We start from the raw sequence: 23851 nt of genomic DNA, 5'->3' as shown, positions 1-23851 counted from the left end.
TTTAATTAGGTACTGTACTTTAATTTGGACCCGGACAATAAACAAGCATACGGCCCGCCTGATAGTAAGCAGTCTCCGTAGCCTATGTACGCCTGCAACTCCAAAGGAGTTACATGCACGTTGCCCACCCTAAACCCCCCCCCCCCCCCCCTCGTTGAGCTCTGGCAACCTTACTCACCGGCAGGAACACAACACTATGAGTAGGGTCTAGTGTTATTTGGCTGCGGTTTTCTGTAAGATGCGAGGTACTTCCCCAGTCGGGCTCTGCTGTAGATCTGGAATGACATCCGCTGTGCTGTGCCCTACCACACAAAACGAGATGACATTCACAATGCCCATACCTCTCTTTTGGACTTAGTTTAAGGACGTACCCGGGGCTGAGTCCGAAGCCAAGGTCCTATTTGGGTCAGTGAGGTAGTAATAAAGCAATTTGCAATGAAAACCTTGATTGACCTTCAGTCCAATGTAATATCTCAACAGAATATCTCAAAGATATCGTGGTACACTCAGATCAGAGAGAAATACTAGACAGGCACCTCCATTTTATCGGTCATAATCGGCGGTCGAAATCGGCGAGCCAAATTGGCGTTTGCGTCCGCACTACCTGATTTCATCAGACAATTTAGTCAGATTGGAAAAACATTGTTCCCGTCTGGACTGGCCTTTAATGGTAGTCGTATCAAGTATGCTGATGAAAGTGCCTTACGTACTTAGGTATGTTTCGTTTAGGAAAAATACATCTTTAGGACTTATTGACTATTGCCCGTCCCATTCTCACAATAAGGAATGATTATTTCAACACCCCAAAACTCACCATTAAATGTAACTATTGTCTGATCATTTGAAAGGATAAATCAAATGAAATTGTTTCTTTACAAAAGTATCCTCGTAAGCTATTACACTTACGCTTTCCGCTTATTATTAGTTGCGTCACATACAAGGCGACATTTTCACCAGAACAATGGGCGATTTTTCATACGTCGTCCTCGAATTGTCGACTACTGACAATAGGCATTGTTTGCTTGAATTTGAAGACAGATTGGTATTAACCGAACTACAAATTGAATTAGAATATCAGCACGATATAATTGATTAACGAGCTTTTTTACTGTCTTACTGACTGAAATACCTTATACCAAATCCAAAAATAAAATGGCTGTTTTTCTGTTTCAGATGGAGAATACTTGTTTGTTGACCAAGAAAGTAAATTATCAAAATATGCACCAAAGAGCTGGAGGTCATCACACACACACGTAAGATTTAGAAAAATATTTTAGTTACTATACCATACTTACAGACCTGCATTTCAAGCCTACATTTTGATATATTTGTGATATATAAAATCTATCTACATTTTTCTATATGGATCAAAATAATCCAAATAGTATTTTCGATTTCAGGGTTTGGACGCAAATGGGAAGCCACTGCTGGAATTACATCTTGTCATTCAATTCCACATCGAGAGTCCACTTCTGCTGCAAGACGAGGTCGGATTACATTTGTACTTCTTACAGTTGCGGCATAACGTCCGAACTAGAGAAGGATTGCCCACGGAAGTACTTTTGTTACTCACCGGTTTGGCTTTGCAAGCAGAATATGGTGACGCGGACACCTACGAGGACCGAGACTACTTCAAAGTTGAGGATTATGCAACACCATCCCTGACAGGTGACTGGGTCGCCGCAGCCATGCGTGCGTGCCACCGCGAACACCGTGGACTTTCAAAGAATGACGCTAAGATTAGATTCATTCGAGAAGTCTGCTTGCTCCCCGACACCATAAACTCGCACAGATACAGAATGAAGCAAACTAAATCAGAACCCGAGCCGGGAACTGTTTGGCTCTTGGTGACAGCTAAAGGCATACAAATTTTGCCCGATAATGGATCAGTCTATAACTTCATATGGAGTTCTATTGGAAAACTAAGCTTTGATAGAAAAAAGTTTGAAATAAAAACCGAAGAAGGTAAAATAACCTTATATTCGTCTAGTGACGAAAAATGCAAATATTTATTCGCATTGTGCAAAGAGTCTCATCAGTTTTCTATGAAAATTGCGCCCAAATTTAACGAAATTCTTAAAAGAGAAGAAGAGGAACGAAAAGTTTGTTACGGCTATTCAAAATCGTTGAATCTTCATCACAATCAGCATAACAAAAGCGAACAAAGAATATCAGTAATATCAACAACAAGTTCAAATACTACATCAGGAATTGTCAGTGACAGAGTGCAATCTGAAGACGAATTAGAGATAATGATCGATTCGCCTCCTGCTCCATCAACAGAGAGTTTGGCATTTGCCCATTTATTAGATAGTTCAAACTCATATTTTCTACAAAACGACTCAAAGAACAGCCATTTATTACACAAAACAACGTCATTACAGCTACGTAAATCGAAGTTAAATCAATCTAAAAGTATGGATGAGAATGAATCATCTAAATTGGATACTACTTCAGAAATTGTGTTAAATAATCTAGGCGAGACTGTGTCGCTACCCGATCACAGCATAAGTGAGTCAAAAACCGATAGCCCTGTCAACAAATCTAAATGCACGGGATCGCAGTGTTCTTCATCTTGCAGTACGGTAGTTATGGCGCGAGCTGCCCTAAGTACATTGAGTAGAGCATCTAATGCAAGCAGTTTAGAACTAGGCTTCAGCCATACAGCACAAAATTCAATGATGAGTGATAACAGCACAGTTGGAATAGATGTGGAATATTCTCAAGATACCGAGTCAGCGCTGTATGATGGCTTGGGTCAGCCTATGACAATAGCGGCCTCGAGCGAAACGAGTGGAGTTTACACAATGGGTAGTTCAGAGCTAACTGCACGATCAAAAATTGGAATTCATTCAGAAGGTAGTAGAACCGAGTATGAAAGTTCTCATTATGACAGCTACAAACCATCAGAAGAAAACGATCTTGCTGCCTTTGACAGTGTTTCGTCAATATTAAAAAACAAAGCGGAACCTAGTCGCTCTACAGGACCACTTATTAGATTACAGGCTTCTCTATTAGATGTTGATTGTGTCGATGGCGACACAAAGTTTACAAATCAAAAGCATGATGACAAAGAAAATATTTTATATAGGGAACGATCTAACTCTAATGTCAGTGCCGTATCTTTTCATGGCGACGGCAGCGACCCTACAGACCAGAAACATAATTTACTTAGTGCTAGTGAATTAAGTGACTTAATAGTTGGACGTGGCGTATATCCTAAAAGTCAATCCGTCAGTGATACGTTAGACTCGGTATCAGATTATGTAAGGTTACCTCTGCCGTTTTCTGGTGACAGTTACATCCAAGGACACGAAGATACTGCTCCATCCGATGATAACTATCCAAACGGTTCATTTTTCGATCGACCACCAACTCCGCCAACTAGAACTGATAGCAGAAAAGTTTTTAATTTATCTCTCCCGAATATATTAGACATAGATCGGGATCAAGTGATGTCATCCATAGCTGAGAAACCTCCACCACCACCATACGACTATAATCACAAAACTGTTCCTGCGCACACATCTATAAACACAAAAGCTCCTCCTTCTTACCCCGGTTCTATTAGTCATGGGTCTTTTAAAAATTCAGCAGAAAAAGAAGAAGTAGCCGCTAGAGTCGTAACATCTAAGCCTATGATAACGATACTAAAAGCGGAAGCAGGTGATGTAAATACACCAAGCGAAAGAACCTTCGCTAGTCCTATGGTGATGGAACACAGATTTCAGAAATCAAAACGGCATCAAGCTTCTAGCCGTAGAGCCGGGCGGTCCAAGTTAGCTCAAGGGATTAGCAGTCTATCCCCATCAAGAGAAATGCCCTCTCATGTAGTAGACGCTAATGTTCTGGTGGCAATGATGAAACTGCCGCCGCCGCCCCCTCCCCGCCGCACCCGACTGCCTCCGCCACCGCCTATAGCCCGCCTGCCTCCTCCGCCTCCACCACATAATCCTATGTTTCATCAACAGCTTTATAGCGACGTGGACTACGTTTACTATCCTTTACAAGACCCAACGATATCACAACAAAACTACCTCGATCACAAATTTTCTGAACCTCGTGTTTCAAATATGCATAAGAGCGGTCTACAATATAGAAGTACGCCGTTTTTATCGACGAACATGTCGACGTCATCAATGTACGGATCCATACAGAATCTATCAGACTCTTATATTCAATTGCCTGGAAACCGTTCAAGTTGGTATTCTTTAACATCCAAAACATCACTCAGTAATTACTCAGTTAACCTGGAACGTCCACAGATACCAATCCGAACACCAGAGGTATCCAACTTCCCGCGAACCAAGTCGGACGACAACCTGTTAAACCCGAGGGATCCGCCGCCCATTCGCTCGAGGCGTATGCCACCGCCGCCTCCGCCGCCCTATGAACATAAAAAGAAGCTCTCGGCGCCGCTTAGGGAAGTCAACATTTCTAACAGCGGCGCAAATGTGATGAGTGAACTTAGTAAAGTAAGAGACGCTAATGGTGATCTAGACATAAAAACTCTTCGTGAAAAAAGTAAAAATTTAGACCTGCCACTGATCGCGGCATTATGTAATGACCGGTCGTTATTAAAGCAAACAAAAGCATTTGGTGTTCCTAAGTTGCATAAACAAACAGTTAGTGAAAGTGAACGAAAGTGTACGAAGTCTGTCCTAAACACCACCGATAATCTAGAACTTAAGAATAACCACAAACAGGAAGGTAACGCAAGAATGTCAATGACAGGGTCACAAAAGAAAATTTTGATAAGAAAGCCGACAGACAAACTTCCCGCATTACCCAGTTCAGACACTCACACCCCTAGAGCGTTGTCTAATACTTACGTAATGCATCCAAGTGTAAAAGTAAAGAAAATCCAACCCAGCTCATGACACCCTGTACCGACTTGACATCGTAATTTAGCCTTTACTATTTGTGAATACTTCCAGTGCTATGATATGAGCTTTCTCCACCGACTTTACGCAATAAGACTGAGTAAAAAGTCCTTATAGACCTATAAGTGATATCACAATTTTTCACATTCCTTAAAATAGGTGTTATATTACTTATTATAGTTATATATTTCTGTTGCTAACAGGAACATTCGAATTTTCAAGAATGTCGGTAAATAGAGTAATAGTGCACATAAGATACCTACATGTTAACACATTGAGTGCCGAAAACCCGACTAAGTATCGGATATTTTATGATTTTGTTCCCAGGCCGGGCGACTATCAGAGTCGAGATCGTTGTTTGTACTGCAGTTTTATACAATTACATTTTTATGGCCTGGCTCGGATGTCTTTGTTTGGCTGTGGGTGGCAATGAATGCGTTAATATGCAACATTCAAGTTAAAAATAAAAGAAAACTCATTAAATTTGTGCCATAAACAAGCAATCAGGCTTATCGGTAATGTGTTAGTACATTTAATGAACGAGATAGTCTATAAACAATTGTTTCCCTATTGCTGTCTGGCTGTTTTACCACGTACCTAAATGTAGTTGAGCGAAAATGATACAGTTTATTAAATGTAAATTTTTAAGATTAAAACTATTTGTGAGAGTCAGAATGGCGGGTGTACAGTCAGCGTCAAATACTTCGTAGCAGTCAAAGTGGCCAAATAGTTCGGTACACCATACTAAATATATGGTGTACCGAACTATTTGGCTACTTTGACTGCTACGAAGTATTTGACGCTGACTATACCTAAATAAACAGCTTATACAAGAACGAAATAGACTTCATCATGACTAATAACGCCAAAATGTTCCAGGATGTGTCAATCATACACCATTTAAACTTTAATTCGGACCACAAAATGGTTCGCGCTAAACTAAGCGGCATAAATATAAAGAGGAACAGGATGAAGCACAAGGATACTTCTTCGCTTACTTGCACTCACAATAAGGACCAACTCATAAGATATTTACAAGAGTCAATAGGAAAAGATAAGCAAGACAACATAGCAACCCAGGCAAAATATGACAAATTTATAAATATTTTACAATCAGAAACTAAAAAAGTAAATTCAATAAGTAAAAGCGTAGTTTCCACGGAGACACAACAGCTGCTACAAGAGAGAAAAAAACTACTACAAAGCAAGGAAAGTAAAGCTGACCGCCTCAAAATAGCAGACATTAGCAAAAAAATTAATGAACACATAAGAAAAGACAAAAAACTAAAAAGACAAGATACATTAAAAAAACATATTGAAAAAACCGGGGGAACAAAAAAGGCTATGAAAGAATTGAACTGTAAAAAGGATTGGATGCTAAAAGCAAAAACAAATCACGGAACCTATACAAGCAATAGAGAAGAAATGCTTAAAATAGCTACTGATTACTATAGAGACCTATACCAAAGTAACCACTCAAAAATAACGACAATTGGAAGTGACATAACAGACCCCGAGCCCATACCAAAAATATTGAAGGAGGAAATCATAAGAGCAATCAATACACAAAGAAGAGACAAGACCCCTGGAACAGACCAAATAACAAATGAACTACTAAAAGCTACTATACCGGCTATTACCCCTGCACTGACGGATATATTTAACGAAATTGTAGAAACCGAAAATATTCCTACAGATTGGACCAAATCAACTATAATTCTGTTACACAAAAAAGGAGATAAAGGAGAAATTGGCAACTATCGACCGATCAGTTTGTTATCGAATATATACAAGGTCTTTTCAAAAGTAATACTTTCCAGAATCACATCGACACTCGACGAAAATCAACCGAAAGAACAAGCGGGGTTCCGTAGCAAATATTCAACCGTCGACCACATCCATGTTTTAAAACAAGTTCTACAAAAGTACAGGGAATACAATAAAACCTACTATCTAGGATTTGTCGATTACAACAAAGCCTTCGATTCTTTAGAACATGATTACATCTGGGAAGCATTGCGTACTCAAGGAATCCAAGAAAAATACATACGCTTATTTAAAAACATATACTCCAAAAGCACTGCCCAAATCAGACTAGAAGCAACGGGAAAAGAGTTCTCTATAGAAAGAGGAGTCCGACAAGGTGATCCAATTTCTCCTAAGTTGTTCTCGGCGGCCTTAGAGATGATATTCAGAAATCTGGAATGGAATAATAATGGACTCAACATAAATGGCGAAAATCTGAATCATTTGCGTTTTGCAGACGATTTGATTCTATTCTCAGAATGTCCAGAAAATCTAGAACAAATGCTACAACAACTATCAGACCAAAGCATAGTAGCTGGCCTTTCAATGAACACAAACAAAACCAAAATTATGACTAACGGTTCACATAGTCACACCATCATGGTAAATAAGGAAAAAATAGACTATGTTGACGAGTATGTATACTTGGGTCAGCTAATAGCGACCAGTGATACTATGGCTAAAGAAATTGATAGAAGAATTGCCAACACTTGGAAAAGATTTTGGTCACTTAGTGAAGTAATGAAAAACCAAGACATGCCAATAAAGGAAAAAAGGAAAGTCTTTAACACATGCATCCTTCCGTGTTTAACATACGGTTGCCAAACATGGTCACTAACTGAAAAATTAACCAACAAAATTAAAGTATGCCAAAATGGAATAGAGAGAAGTGTAATTGGAGTAAAAAGAATAGATAAAATAAAATTAAACAAAATTAAAGGTATCACCAAATTCAAAGATGCGAACAAAGTATGTAAAACACTAAAATGGAAGTGGGCAGGACACATGATAAGAGAAAAAACTGATAAATGGACTAGGAAGATAACAGAATGGTGCCCAATAGGTTGTGAAAGGAACCAGGGTGGCCAATGGAAACGCTGGGAAGATGACCTCAGGAAAGTGGCCGGCCCAGGATGGACGAGACTCGCAAGAGATAGGGAGAAATGGAACTCTTTAGAGGAGGCCTTTGTCGAAAGACAAGCTGTTGTTACAAAACTCAGTCGTCGGAAAAGAAAAACCTAATATTGTTATCACTGTAGAACAGCAATAAAGGCTTATTTTATTTTTATTTATTTATTTATACCTAAATAAAAATAAATTAAAAGCATACCATATTTTTGTACCTAATTTGTACAGTCAGCGTCAAATACTTCGTAGCAGTCAAAGTGGCCAAATAGTTCGGTAAACCATACTAAATATATGGTGTACCGAACTATTTGGCTACTTTGACTGCTACGAAGTATTTGACGCTGACTGTAGTACCTCCTTTAAAAAAATGTACCTCACGGTACTTAAAGTTATCACCAAAAAAACAGTACACCCGCCATCCTGACAGTCAGAATGGCGGGTGTACTTTATTACACTATATTCCCGTGGTTATTGATAAATTCTATAAAAGCCAAATATTTTTTGTACCTTCATATTCAATTATAATATGAGCCATTTTATTTGTGGTTGCCAAGTTTTACTCATTTATATTTTGCTTGCTATTACAATTACCATTTTTTTAACGGAGGGACTAAATAGTACAAATTAGGTACAAAAGAATGGTATGCTTTGCATTTATTTTTATTCAGGTAAACCCCCGCCATTCTGACTCACAACTATTTCGCATTAAAACACGCAAAACGTTAAATATATGTGTCGATTCCAAGCAAAACATCCCACTTTGTCGCTTGCCATAAGGACGCTTTGACAAATTATTCGTATTAAGATATGGTACATACTTATGGTTAGCGACAAAGTGGGACCTTTGACTAGACTTCGACACATATATTGAATTATTTTCCCTTAACTACATATGCAAAGTAAGAAATATCAAATAGGTAAGTAGTAAGTATAAAACCTGTTTTTAATTTTAAAAACACGTATTTGTACAGTTGCTGCTGTGAAAGCTTTTCATATGAATACCTATTTATATAGTATTATTGCTTGCATAACATTAAAAAAAATCTAACCACCAGCCAACCATTAATTTGATATTTATTTTGTTTCTAAACAACGCACGTCCTTGTCTGATAAAATGTGTTTTCTTCACTCACTTTCACTTTACCTATTCGTAATAATAAATACTCGCAGTTGTAAGAATTCGCAGATGATATATAATTATTTGGTATCTGTTTGAAGTCATTGTATAGATAAGTCGTAGAGAATAATAATACTTACATAATAATATCCAGCTATTTATTTTGTTTAGACAATCTTTACATGTATATATAATCAAGTGTAATGAGTACATACAACCATGTGTACAAATGTAAATAAAATACAATGTGTAAAATTATGTCTTATTTCTTAATAATCCTTTAAAAATATTTAAAATAAAAATATTTTTTGAGCCACAAATAATAACGGAAGTAAGGAATGCTCCTGGCTTTGAATTTATATGGCGCGAACCGGGAATTCCCCGTTCTGGTACTGATATTGTACCTACAAAAAACCAGTAGGTACCGAGAGCAACCCGTAAACGGAAGTAGGTACATTAAATTGCTTTACGCTTAGGAATAATTTATTTCAATAATACTAATAATTAAATACTTTAATCAGACAACCAACAAACATACCGTACGTACCTAAACTACAAAACACAGATCAGTGGTAAAATCATTTTACCCCATAAAATCGCGCTTCAGCAGATCTATTACATCGCAGATCGTTATTTCAAATAAAGTTAATTTACCAAAAATAGGTATTGGTTATATCTAGTATAATTATTTTTTTACTGCAACATATTTAAACGAATAAGAAAAGAATTAACCCATTCATGGCCAAGACCCGTCGAGCGTACACAATACGCCAGGCCACCATACAAACCGTTTTTAGCTAAAACGTATGACTCAGCTTATGGGTCTCTGGCCTGGCGCGCACGGTAAATAAACCGCCGCTTATGAAGCCGGCCAGTTGAACAACATGCAACATTTTTACGAACCAACTTTTTTCTGTGCCTATCAAAAAAAGATGTAGGAATGAACATTTATTATTTTTTACATAGTTAACTTGCTGTGTTTGTTGTTGTTTTATGGGTCAAATCTCGGAAGTTCCATTTGACCCATTTCCCTTGCCTTACCCCTCACACAAACCAAAATATATTTTTTTAACTTGTAAATATTTGTCACGCACTATTATGATAATACAATATTAGTTAGTGGTGACTGTTTCAACTGCCTTGTTATCACTGAAACGAATAAAAAATGAATGAATATTAACATCATTGTTAGTAGATAACTGCCTAAGATATAATACAACGATCACCAAATATTATGACATAAAAGTACAGTGGGACAAAAACCTCGTTGCCTTACCCCTCACACAACAAAATATTATTATACTACGGGTTGCTAAAAGTTGCAAGCCATCATCCAAACAGTAATCGGTTGTAAAATGGTACAATATCAAACAGCTTCAACACGATATAAGCTTTAAAACCAGCCAATAAAGTTTATTTTAGCTTGCTACGGAAACATTTCTAGTTTTTACAAGTAGCCACGATGACCCATACCCTGAACCAATAACCTCTAAAATATACATATTTTTGGTATGTTTGAAATATGGAATTTTCTGTTTCCTTGCAACGCGTATGTATCTAGAATTTCAATATATTTAGTACATTGTACTAATAGTAAACCAAAATTGAATATTCTAGGCTCTAAATTCATTATATTAACGCATTTATATTTTTTTATCGTAATATACCTCATAGAAATGGTTGTTAACTTAGTGGATACATACTTTATTACGTCAAATTACGTTTCGTTTATGTTTAAATCAGAATTTATTCATGACTCGCATGTGAGTCACTGGCCCTGCGGAACTGTTTGAGCATAACTCATATGCTGAGTCGCTGGCCCTGAATGGGTTAAAAAATAACTGCCCGAACATACATAGTAATATTACATAGGCACCTACACGAAAAGAGTTGAATAGGTATGGAAGTTATTTGGAAATCTAATTCATGGAATTTAACTACATGCCAAATAGTTTTGTTTTAAAGTACATAATTAAGTACCAGATAAAAATATCAATCACAATCATAATACTTATAGTGTGTGGGTGTTACTGCTGCCTGCCTAGAATCCGTTAAGAATCTAGGTACCTACAAATAATTTACTTTTCGAGCTTTAACACAATGGCAGAATTTGGTAGAAACGTTACCCGGTCAAAGTACATAATTTGTCCTATCAAGGAGTTGTTGGTGCCGGATATGACGGTGCCCCCGTAGTACATCGTGGTCAAGTCAGTGGTAATTGAGCTGTTGCCAAGATTAGCAACAAAAACGCATGTATTCCTCCGTGGATACCATCTTTCTATTATGAAAAGATTTTGCTCAGCTTCATCGGTTACATTGCGAATTTCCATGTTCTTCAGTACATTGCCATCTTTGAAAAAGGACCTTAAATAAATTGTCGGCGTCCTTAACCTCAATTTAACTAATTGGTTTATTATATGTAAGAAATCGTATTTTGGTTGTAAACCCGACTCAGGGTTCCATTGCACGTGTTTTTGCATAATATTTTTATCTTCATTTCCGTTATTCGAGAATTTCATCTGCACCAAATTACGCACATTTTCGTACTCATGGTAATCCTGTTCCGCTTCATGATGTGGCATATCCCCAAGACCAATTTCATCTCCGTAAAAAATGTTTACTGTGCCAGGCAAGATTAATTCGAGTACCGTGAGTGCTAAAGCATTTTTATCGTTTTCAGTGGCTATTCTTGGACTATTTATATTACCTACGTTCCAATGTACCCAAGGATAGTGTGGTTTAGTCCACAGGAGCCCATTTATAACACTTTTAATTTTATCTTTCAACTCATTGATACCTCGTCCGAGGTGTAAGTGCACATCAATTAGATCGATTCTAGATAACAAGACATTTAAATTATTACCTTTAGCTTTATTATAAGCCTCTTCACTGGCAATCAGTATCTTGTCATAACCAATAATTTGCTTCCACAATTTAAGTGTTTGACCTAAGTCAACGTCACTGACATATCTTTCTAAGTTTTTCAAATAAAATCCATCAACATTATATTTTCTTGACCAAAAGTCAATAGCATCAGATGTGGGATCTGAGTATCTTAATTGAGTAGCATTGTGACTTAAAGAAGAATGGGGGTAAGCCAGTGACCACACAGGTATATCGAGAATGATTGACATATTCCTGTTATGTACTTCTGTTACTAGGTGTTCAAAATCTGTCAAGTCTCCAATGCTACTGTCAATATTTTTTAGAGATGTTACATTGTAATAGTGCTCGGGATAACCATTAGCTTGGTATATGTAATTTAATCTTATAGCAGATATATTAAGATTTTGTATGTAATCCAGTTTCATAATAATTCCTTTCAAATCACCTCTGTCATCATTGTTTGAATCTTTAAAGCTAGCAGGGAAAACTTCGTAAAACACCTTTCCTTGGTACCATGGAAGATCCGGGTCACAAACCTTGGGGATGGAGACCACCATACCAATAATTGCACCCAAGCAAGCCACAAGGCCTGACAGGACCACCCAAAGCATTACTTTACGAATAATGCACCAATTCCAGTTCACAAAATTTGGCAGTTTCCTGTTACCAAAGTTGAGGCTTCCATCATTTTTGCAATCCTCAACCTGAAAAGATAAGCACTAATTTATTAATTATTGTGGTACTAAGTGGTCACAAATAAGTTATTAAATAGTGTAAACATATTTAAAAAATGGTCATACCTCGCCAGTAACTAGGTCTGCATTTTTACTTAGGGTCTGATAATCCATCATGCTGATGTTGTTGATTAGCTGTGCGCTGACTGGGTCTTGAACTACAGAGTTTGAGTCTCCTGAGGAGCATGAGTCACCCCCCGAAGCATCTGAAATATATATGAAGTCAAAGTGAAATCTCACCTATCAGAATTTACAAGATCTGCATTTATATTCATTAAATATGCACTGGATGGGTTAAAGCTTAACAATATATAAGATCTGGAGGAGAGAAGAAACAAATTGGGCTGCTTGGAGGAAAATTAGAGATGCATATGCCCCACAGTGGGTGCATACTCGGTGAAGAAGAAGAATATATAAGATAAAATTATATTTCATCTGTGTATCTGTATCTCCAAGCGCTGGGCAAAAGCACTTTCTTATTCACAATTTGTTGCAGCACTCTTGCTGCCCTGAGTGGGTTTAGGCTAGAATTTTTGAAATATCTTTGTTTTTTTAGTTTACTGCTTTCCTTCACATAGTTGTTCATACAAACTGACTGCTAGATAGTGACAAAATTAAAATGTAAGTCTGGTTTAGTAATATTCTATGCGCTCTGGCTTAAAAGCTAAAGTCACAGGAGTTACACATTAACCACTATGTGTTATGTCCAGTGAACGGGAAAAGCGGAGTACAAATACTTAAACTAGGTAGAAGAAATTCACAAATTCATTCATGCCTTGCAATAACATTTTTAATTTTTTTAACAAACATACTAAGTAATATTGATATAAATATGGTAAATAATGCATTACTCGTTATTGTCAGATACAATCAATTCAATAGGCGTAAAATAAAACACCCAATTTTTTTTGTAAACAAGGCACTAAAGACCCTGTTTTCACATTCTGCTTTTCACTTCACGTTCAATACACTTAGTGGCCCCTATTTCCTTTTGAGCAGTATATATAAAAGTTATAAAAATATTGGTTGTATTTTAGGCCTATTAATTGTATTGGACAAAAACAAGGAATGCATAACTTTTTACCATATTTATAACAATGTTATTTATTAGTACATTTCTGGGACTTAAGTCCCGGAAAAAAATATTATCAGAAGGCAGTCTCCACTTTATATATGGCTGTTCTACCAAGTTAAGGCATTCATACTCTACCTATTCTGATCACCAGTTATGTCCCAGGATAAACAATAATACATATAAAAGTACCTTACAACTATGTAAATCATACTTATGTAGATACAGTCAGCGTCAAATATAGTGACAGCCAAAGTGAACAAATTGATTGAATTGATGCTGAATGTTCCAACAAAACAACTGTAAACGTTAGAAACAAATCATGATAAACAAAAACTTACCACAGTTGGCCAGGTTCTGTAGGTTAACAATAGGTTCATCATTGAGCGTTATAAAAGGCCCTTCACTCATTTCCTCGGACAGGGGATGCTTAAAATCTAGGGGCGTAGGACTCGGCGTCAGTAGCAGGCACGTCGACGACTCCACGCCACGCAAATAATCCAAGGCCTCCAGCTGACCACCGCTATTACCACCGCTTGTACTGCTCTCCGGCAATTCATCCATTTCTGATGACTGTTCGCAAGGTCAAATCAATCAGATACAAGACCAATTGAACTGTAACCGAACCGTAATTTGTGTCTTAGTACGCAATATTCAGTTATACAGAGTAATTGTAATCTTAATTTTATTTAGCTTCAAATATTAGTCACGCGAATGCACTAAATTTTACAGAGATCAGCACTTTGTTTTTGGCTTCGATCCAAATAGGTAAGACAAGGTAGTAACAAGCTCAATGATATGCAATTACACGCAAAGCGCATAGAGATATAAAATCAAACTATATATATACTGTCAGCAGAAAAATTTTTTTTCGAACAATCAATTTTACCCACCAATATTATATCTAACTATATTTTAACCGTGCGTGAAATTCGAGTGCCGCGCCATGACATTATGACATTTAAGACGTACTGTACTGACCACAGATGATAGGATCCTATAGATGTGCTATACGCATGCGTCCGTAACATAGGCAATGCGACAAAATTAAAAACTCCCGAAACCAACCTACGTAATTTGGTCGGGTTATGTGTCACCCACCATAAATCATACAAAATATGGAGGGTGGAAAAGGAGTGAAATCTCTATGTATGAAAAGTGTCCATCAAAAAACATTAAATAGGACAAATAGGTGGCGCCACAATACATCGAGAACAAATTTGTGTCGGTCTCGTAGCCTTGTCGTTAGTGACCCCGCCTATGAAGCAGGAGGTCCCGGGTTCGAATCCTGATAAGAGCATTTATTTGTTTTTTCTTTTACTAAATTAGTTCCTGAGTTATGGATGCTGTCTTTGTGTATAATTATTTATATATATATATATATATATATATATCATCATCTAGTGCCGACAACGGGTTCGCTTTACCGAGCCTACCATGGGAGTACATCGATCTGTGTAAAACTATTCTGTAATATTTTTCTTTTATTTGTTACATAGAACTTTTTAATTATATATTTTGTAGTAAAACTTATCTAACAATAAATTAAGCACGAATGTTAGTTAAAGTTTTTATTACATGAATATAAAACTTATATATAAAAACAGTCACAAAACAATACTTACAAAGTACATATAAAAACATGTGGGAGTAGTAAATAGAGACAGATATTGTGCCTGGAGACCGAAGAGTTTATTAGGAGTTGTATATAACAATCGAAACTTCGTATACGATTATAAGCGTAATGTAGAACATGTTAATGCCGTCTGTGAGAAAATTGTGGTACGACTTTGTCTACGACAAAGGAGACGACACATACATAATAAATAAATTAATGGTTTAAAAAACACTAGAAAATCACGCTTTTATAAATGCATGTAAAAACCAAAAAGGCTTCATCATCAGACCTTGAAACCTAATCGTGGTCAAAGTTCATTACAAGACTTTTCTAACAAATTCAAACACAACTATGATACGATGTTCCATCATGAAGTTCCAGTTCATATCTTCCGGCTCCATCATCAGACCAGTTATATTATTGTATTGTCATCAGAACTACATACAGCTGCCAATTTTCATGACGCTACGATCCTTGGAAGATAGTTAAATTAGTTACCTTAGATTCCATTACATAGTTACATACAGGTCGACCTAATAAAAGCGTGTTAAAAACGTAGCCTAATAGGGTGCGTGTTAAGAGCAATAAGCATGTCCAGGGCCGCAGAGAGAGAGAGAGAGAGAGAGAGAGAGAGAGTGAGGTGACTTTGCCCCAAGGCTTGGTAAGCCCAGGCCCGGGCGGCTAGATAACAGTGGTACGATGGGTACTGAGAAAGGGGCTGCTGGTTTTACTGCACTGGAGCTAGCACATAGGCCCTAGGAGGGTGGGCAAGACTTCAAATCCACCTAAACGAGAAATCCTTAAAATAAATATTATAAACTTTGTTATTCAATTTTAAATCACTGACAGCTCACTTCACTCCGTCAATAACGTCTAAGTTCATGTCATATCCTTGTGTCTCCCTAGCGCTACCGGAGAGATTTCGCACTATTATTTATAGCTGACAGCTGACACTTTTGCAACAGTTCTGCCTATGGAGATTACCTTCCTTGTCTCCACCTTCCATAGTGCATGTCCATCGGACCATGGTAGAGTCAGATCAAGATAAGTTGATAGCCCAGACAGTGCAAGGGTTATTTTAAACGTCAATCTTCTATGAAATTATGACGTTTACTTAACACTTGCACAAGCTGGGCTATCAAAATCGTTGCCAACTTAGTTTGGTCGGACTCTAATAATTATTTTTATACCTTATACAAGACTAAACGTTCGCCGGACAGTTCCAATATCGCCATCTTGTAGGACTTTTAAACCCATTTCTCTGCTTCAAGCACCAATTACATACACACATCCCGATTTCGGGCTCGAAATTAGTCCCGATATCGGGCCTGATAAGCATTTTCATTTCACGGAATATCAGCACATCGTTATCAATATTTGGAATGTAAAAAATACTTTGTCTCTAATTGCCAAAAATGTTCAATGTTTGATATTTTTGCATATGAGCCATTTTGTTACATTTCAAATATTGTAAACGATGTGCTGATATTTGGTAAAACGAAAAAATATTATTTCTTGGGCCCGAAATCGGGTCTGATATCAGGCCTGATAAGGTGTGGATGTAATTGGCACTTTAAAAAACATTACTGATTTTGAGCCACCCCTAAAGAAGAAAACTAGTGTCAATGTCAAACAGAACAAAATGTCAATCGGCAACAAAAAAATTGATATTGTATTAGGTATTTGTATTTTTGCCAAGATTAGATTATGTATTGCGAATTTCAAAATATAATTATTATTTAAAAACATTCCAATAAGTTTTAAAGAGTGTTCCTTAAAAACCAGAGATTAGTAGATATTACATTTGACATATATAAATATAACTTATTAATTACTGGGAGATATCGTAAAACACAATAATGATAAATAAATACGCGCTTTCATTAAGCAGCAGTACATACAAGAATCATATATTTGAAGGGTTTTCCCGCTTGCAACAGGTTTATTCTTCTTTATTTATTATTCCTTAGTTTAAACGTTAATCGAGTTTTTGATTGAATAGGAATAGACATTAAATAAAACGTATAGACATTTATTTTCACCACACCTGGTAAAGACCCTCTTGATTAGGGTTGCCAACCTAAATGTACAGTTTTGCGGTAAATTTGTGATCAATTTGCGGGACCTGGGTATACAATGCGGGACTCCTTCACCCGGCCTAACTGGGAAATGGTATACCTATTTGCTGTCAACGTATTGAAAGGCATGAAAAATTCAACCAAGGTAACTTTCTAAACATTTATAGCACACTAGCATATACATTTATGACTTAAACATTAAAGAAAATTGGTTAGGATAGTATAGATCGGTTCAATCCCTGAAGACTTCAAATTAAAGTCACGTGCTTGTGCAACCTCCGTTTCATTGCTATAATCTAGTCTAGACATAAAACGGGACAATCGACGTCCCGCACGGACCTTTTACGGGACGCATACTTTTGGGCTCCAGAAACGGGACGTCCCGCGTATTGCGGGACGGTTGGCAACCCTACTCTTGATTGTTCAAAAACTACTGAGAAAGTTGCATTTTATCCACATGTGGGGCAAAGTCATCAGATGCAAATTTTGAGTTGTTATAACATAAGCAAACAACTCAAAATTTGCGTCTGATTACTTTGCCCCACATGTGGATAAACATGCTCGCTCTGTGTGGACCTGGCTACTTGGATTCGATTTGGTTTGATTTTTTTTTGTTATTTCATAGTTAGTATTTTCCTCACATTGGTGTGGTGAAAATTTTATGTTTCACTCGGAGGCAAAGTTTGTATAACCCTCTAGCCTTGAAACCCCCGCAACGCTCAAGATTCCACTTCATTGACGTATATGGCATTTATTCCTGGTTAACAAAGAATCTTATTTACTTATTGAAATTTGTAAGTCTTTTTTTTGTTTTCAGCCATATTAGCACGTATGATGTGGCTGTTAGTGTTGATTGAATGGAAATTAAATAAATGAAATAAAAAAAAAAATCCTTGAACCACATGGTTTTTTTTTTATATACCACTTCGGTGGCAAACAAGCATACGGCCCGCCTGATGGTAAGCAGTCATGGTAGTCTATGGACGCCTGCTACTCCAGAGGTGCTACATGCGCGTTGCCGACCCTTTAAAAACTTGTATGTACACTCCTTTTTTGAAGAACCCCATACTGTATACCCTCAGGAAAACCTCGGCAGGGAGCTCATTCCACAGCCGGAGTGGGAGGAAATTCCGCCGAAACCGCACTGTGCGCGACCATTTAGGCTCTAGGGTATGAGGATGAATACCCTGCTGAGGGCGAGCGGTGTGGTGATAGAAAGTGGCCGTTGGCATCATGTCAAACAATTGCTACAGTTGTGGTTAAATTTTGGAATCTTTTGTTTGCTCGGGTATCAATAATAGCATGAGGGGTTAAACAACAACTTTGCCCCCTTGCCCTTGTAAAATAAATAACTATTGTCTCTATCTGTTTGCAGAATGATGAGTTTGTTGATATGACTTTGGCAGCTGAAGGGCATTGGGTAAAAGTCCACCGGACGCTTGTAGCCCTTGCAAGCCCATACTTCAGAGAATTGCTTCAGAGTATGCCCTGTCAGCACCCTGTCATGTATCTGTATGTAAGTAATTAAATGATTATGGTAGCAGTTGCTAAGTGGAGTTAGTATACCTAAGAGCAGCTGCAGCAGCTTAAGGGGCTCCCCGCGGTTTTCGTCGATTTTTGGCGAGTTTTGAGTCGTTACTCCTTCATTTGCACTACAGATATAATTATAAGACAAACGGCTATCGGTTCTTTAATCTTTTATCTCCATTTTTGTCTAACGGATTTTGAAAGAAACTAATACTTATTTTTTTATGATTTTTATCAACATTATCTAAACAAACACTATTTTCGTTACTAGACTGCTATGAAGGATCTTACATATATGAGATCTACATATTTGGGTTCGTCTTTGATGTCTCTAAAAATTTGTCAGAGAGTTTAATTTTAAAATAATTACTTAACAAAAAAGTTATGGCCAGAAAACCAGTTTTTTGGGCTAAAATTCTTCAACTTTGATGCCAAATATCTCGAAGATAATGAACTTTAAAGTAAATATGGGATACTATATTGCTTACCGCCGTTGCTGTTAATATGATTAGCTACTAAAAACATTAGAAAACTAAGGGATTCAGATCAAAGATCATTGGCGTTAGGGACCCCCTTAAGAACTGACTGCCCACTTAATAGACACAGTATTACACACTTACAGTAAGAATCTATACTGTAAATTGATCTGTGATTTAAAACATGATCTTGAATTTAAAAACAGTACAACCATTTATTAATTTATTTGTCATAAGTTGATAATACGGATATTTCTTCCATACTTTTTATGGTCCTTGGCAAAATAAATATAAAATGAAATGGTTCTGTGCCACTGACAAGTTTTATTTAATTATGGAAGAGAACAGGCATGTACCTATTATGCACTTCAAGTATCTACAGAAATACATCCTGGCTTCGGACTTAGTCTAAGCAATTATTAATTTCATTAAACTTGTAAATTTTTAAGGCTTTTGGCTAAAACTTTTTTTCTAGGGTGTCAGTCATGAAGCATTGGGGTTTATTTTGGAGTATATTTATACAGGTCAAGTCGAAATACCTGCTGAAAAAGTACAATCATTTCTACACATAGCTAGAGATATGCAGATTGCAGGCTTGAAGAATGTTGCACCACCTGATGTAAGTTTTACTAGCTATGTATTGTTTATATTATATTTGGCTTCAGATTTTTTTTTACCTACTTAATTACAAATATAATTATTGTTGATAATGAGAAATATTATCTCCTTATGTTTTAGGACAATGAAGCACCAAGACAAGAAAATAATAGTAAACATGTTTACTTCAATGCTAGGTAGGTTTATAACCTTGATAATTAATAATAAGGCCTTATTGTGAAACCAAACATGTCTTAATATTATCCAATAAAATGAAAGAAATAGAACAAAGATCATTAAACCTAATATAAGTGTCAAATATTTGAAAATTACAGGCCATTCTCTGCTGCAGAAATGTATGCAACAAGAAACAATGAAAACAACACCAAGTTTCAATTAAAGGCTCCCTCCATTGTTATACCTGAAACTAGAAATGAGAATGAAGGAAATAAATCATTGTTCTTTATGAAAAGTACACCAATTTCATTTGAGGAAAGTAATGTATTTCAAGATACTGGAAATATAAATGTGTCTAGTGAGACAATTCGTTTAAATTTGGCTGAATTTGCAGCAACCAATAATGAAATGAATCAAATGCTCATACCAATTCAAGATTCCAGTAATATAAATATGCCTAGTGACACAGCAACCGATACTGATGTGAATGAAAAGCCGCAAAGTAATAAATTACAAAATATCAGAAATATAACTGCACCCAACAAAATGATCAATATAACTGTGGATGAATCAGCAGTCACAAATGATGATGCTAACAAAGATTTTAGAAGTAATGTATTACCAAATGTCAGAAATATAACTGCACATAACAAGATGATCAATATAACTTTGGATGAACCTGTGAAAACCAACAATGATATTAACCAAGAGTTAAAAAGTAATGATTTTCCTAATATCAGAAATATAGACACATCTGGCATCAATATGAGATTGGATGAATCTGCAGCAACCTTTGAAAATATTGACAAAGCACAAAAAAGTAATGAGGTCCAAAATATCAGTAACATAAATGTACCAGGTAAAAGAATCAATATAACTCTGAATGAATCTGCAAGCAATGATAATCTTAGCCAAAAGCCCGTTGCTAAAATTGAAATACTTAGCTCTACAAATGAAAGCAAATGTAGCAATGCAGGTGTGAACTTGACAGGACAAGGGCAGTTGCCACAGTTATATGTCCAAGCCTTAGCAAATATCAACAATGAGAAAACATCAAATCATCATGAAACTAAGACACAAAGTGTTAAGTGTGCCAGTAGAAGCTTAATGGACATCAGTCAATTATTAAATTTTAGAGATGATGTTCCCATGGATGAGGATAATCAATCAGATTTGTTGGAGACACCAGCTTCAAGCAGAAATATCGAAGAGATGGGCTATTTAAGTAATAAAGAAGAAAATGATGAAATGGCTGAACAAATTATAGATACAGGTACAGTACCTACTACCAATTTTTAGGTAACAGCAGTGGGCAATTATTTCCTTTAAATGTTTTTTTATAAGCAGTAAACATACTGAAGGCGATAGTAACACCAAATTTCCTAGAAACTTCTATATCTTCTTTACTAATTCATTTGGATATTACAGATTCAGTACTATACACGGCATCAAATCGGGGCGCGTTGCAGTTAATACTGAACCGTTTTATGTACTACTGCCACTACCAGCGAGACAACGGCCGCAAAAGGCGGTGGCGGTGTATAGAATACAGAGATAAAAAATGTCTCGCTGCGATTGACACAAATGACGAACAGGTTGTGGCAAGGTATCAATTTTTTTTTAATAGATAGCTGTGACACAGCCTGTGTTGGATTTAGTCTGTCACTTGCTCTCCTTTCCGGTTAAACTAAAATTTATACCTTTAGCTATAAGCAGGTAACAAATGGAGAGATGGACAGACAGACGTAGACGTTCTTTTATGACCGTATTTATTTAACGTGGACGGCAAAGTCACATCGTGGAAATCGTGGACGTTCACATCTATGATTATTTAGAAATGACTACATACAATCTATTCCTACTTTATCGCGGTAAAACGTGCCGTGGCCGTGGCCGTTCATGTAAAGTATAAAATAACAAGGTGTTTGCTCGCAAAGCATGTATATTGCACATGATTATATTTATATGCATCGTTTAAACAATTGTATAAAAAAGTGTGCGGGTCCAGCATGTACCAGCGCATGCTAAACGCGCAAGTAGCTCACTCCTTACTTGGTCCAGCTACATGCACCATGTGCAAGCGAATTGACCTGTTCTTTTAAAATTACTGAAAGTATCATAGTAGTTTGTGAAAATAAATTTTACTTGTCTGGCCTAGTGGGTAGTGAGTGCACACTGCCTATGAAGTATGAAGCCAATTGTCGCGGGTTCAAATCCTTTTTTCCAAATTTAAATGCCGGGAGGTCGGATATTTGTTTCTGAGTCATGCATGGGTGTGTTTTTCTGTGTATTTAAGTATTTATATAATCCGAGTATATATATCATTGTCTACGTAGGTACCCACAACATAAGCCGTATTGAGCATACTGTGGGACTTAGTCAATTTGTGTAATAATGTCCTATAACATTTTTTTTTCGGGGTTTGGGTTTGCGTAGTGTGGTCGCATCATTTCCTTTTGCCATGTAAAGGGGGAGAGATGCAACAGTCCCCAACAATCCACGAAATGAATGGTAGCATAAGCTACTGTATTTTTTGTGACACACACTTCTATTGCTGACTGTACTTCTTCAATTTGCATGACTATCCAGTAATTTTCGAGACCTTTCTAATGAGCCTAAACTCGATGTGTTTATATTTTTCCCATCGAGGAGTTCCTTTGGGTACCTTCCTTTGGGCAGTCGGCATTATCAAATCAGCTCCATCCTATAACATATTGCATAGACCATAGTCATCAGACTTATGGGTTATGGTAGAATACCAAATTTCAACTGAATCAGATACCAGGAACAGATTCCAGTTTAAGTTACAAGATTTGAAGCACATATTTTAATATATTTAAATACATGTGTGTAATTAAATAAGATTATACCCATACGTCATATTCATTTTTCAGAAAGCACAAACATTGCCATCCTAATCACGACGAAAAAATCAGAAAAAAAATGATACGAAATGATGTGAAAATTTTTGCGACTATACAGATGGCGCAAGATATAAGGAAACAAAAAAGTAAGACTTAGTAACTTTTTACCCTCTCGGAAGAAGTGTTCTAGTAAGAAATCTGGTCATCATGGAACTGAAACATAAATAAATGCTGTCAAATTTCTTGTTTTATATTATCGAACCAAATAAGAACTTTTTACCCTCGCGGAAGAAGTGTTCTAGTAAGAAATCTGGTCATCATGGAACTGAAACATAAATAAATGCTGTCAAATTTCTTGTTTTATATTATCGAACCAAAATAAGAACCCTAACTGGAGTTTTCCACGCATTGTACAAGAGCCTGCCCAAACCGAATAATATAGACATTGTAACAGCCCGCTATGGCGCATGGACGTTTTTGTTTTTACCTGACTGGTGTAAAATAGTATGAATATTTGAGATTTTTTTTTCAGCTCAAACTCTTGTCTCTTAAAAGTTTTTGTGTTTTTGTATTAGACTTACAAAATCATATATAAATCATTCTGCTACCTAAAACGTAGTGTATTTTTAAGTTTGTAATGTTCTTACTCCGTTCAGAACATACACAAATACATTCTAACGCCATCTATGACTAATTATGAGAAGCAATTGTCACTAGGGTACATCTCTAAGATGAGTTTACGAATGTGAAGTTTAAGGTGGTTCGACTAGGTTACCCACAGCTTAAACCTCACTAGATGGCGCCACAATTGCAAATTTTGAGTTTAAATTTTTTTGTGGAGTACTCTTGGTATTTCTATACTGTAAATTATGTTTAGCGCACTCTTTA

At 36.6% G+C, this 23851-nt stretch overlaps 3 protein-coding genes across 8 annotated transcripts in view; 2 read left to right on the top strand and 1 right to left on the bottom strand.

Moving 5' to 3' along the window:
* The window catches only part of LOC133534664 (protein expanded), a 30046-nt gene extending 23210 nt beyond the window's left edge, over positions 1-6836 (top strand). For both annotated transcript variants that reach the window (XM_061873875.1, XM_061873876.1), the window contains exons 3-4: positions 1174-1253; positions 1401-6836. In XM_061873875.1, coding sequence (XP_061729859.1) covers positions 1174-1253; positions 1401-4880 — 3560 coding nt within the window. In that variant the 3' untranslated portion in view covers positions 4881-6836. The remainder of the gene's footprint in view (positions 1-1173; positions 1254-1400) is intronic.
* Positions 6837-9075: 2239 nt separating this feature from the next.
* LOC133534670 (uncharacterized) overlaps positions 9076-23851 on the bottom strand; it is a 107330-nt gene continuing 92554 nt past the window's right edge. The window contains exons 2-5 of one of the 2 annotated variants that reach the window (XM_061873884.1): positions 14520-14574; positions 13968-14241; positions 12621-12760; positions 9076-12539 (exon numbers count right to left, since the gene is read on the bottom strand). In XM_061873884.1, coding sequence (XP_061729868.1) covers positions 11013-12539; positions 12621-12760; positions 13968-14190 — 1890 coding nt within the window. In that variant the 5' untranslated portion in view covers positions 14191-14241; positions 14520-14574 and the 3' untranslated portion in view covers positions 9076-11012. The remainder of the gene's footprint in view (positions 12540-12620; positions 12761-13967; positions 14242-14519; positions 14575-23851) is intronic. The other variant, XM_061873885.1, reaches the window with a different exon arrangement.
* Positions 16932-23318, top strand: LOC133534672 (uncharacterized). 4 transcript variants are annotated; one of them, XM_061873891.1, is made up of 7 exons: positions 16932-17467; positions 18698-18838; positions 19801-19944; positions 20064-20119; positions 20258-21372; positions 21528-21694; positions 22994-23318. In XM_061873891.1, the coding sequence occupies exons 1-7, from the start codon at positions 17381-17383 to the stop codon at positions 23015-23017; spliced, it is 1734 nt and encodes a 577-aa protein (XP_061729875.1). In that variant the 5' UTR covers positions 16932-17380; the 3' UTR covers positions 23018-23318. The 4 variants fall into 4 exon arrangements, with proteins under 4 accessions (XP_061729875.1, XP_061729873.1, XP_061729874.1 ...); XM_061873889.1 differs by having other exon boundaries at positions 16934-17467; positions 21528-21705; XM_061873890.1 differs by having other exon boundaries at positions 16935-17184; positions 21528-21705.

Source organism: Cydia pomonella, chromosome 2 (genome assembly GCF_033807575.1).
Source record: "Cydia pomonella isolate Wapato2018A chromosome 2, ilCydPomo1, whole genome shotgun sequence".
NCBI classification, from domain to species: Eukaryota; Metazoa; Arthropoda; class Insecta; order Lepidoptera; family Tortricidae; genus Cydia; species Cydia pomonella.
The sequence above is the reverse complement of the archived record's forward strand: the minus strand, read 5'-3'. Positions and strand labels throughout refer to the sequence as shown.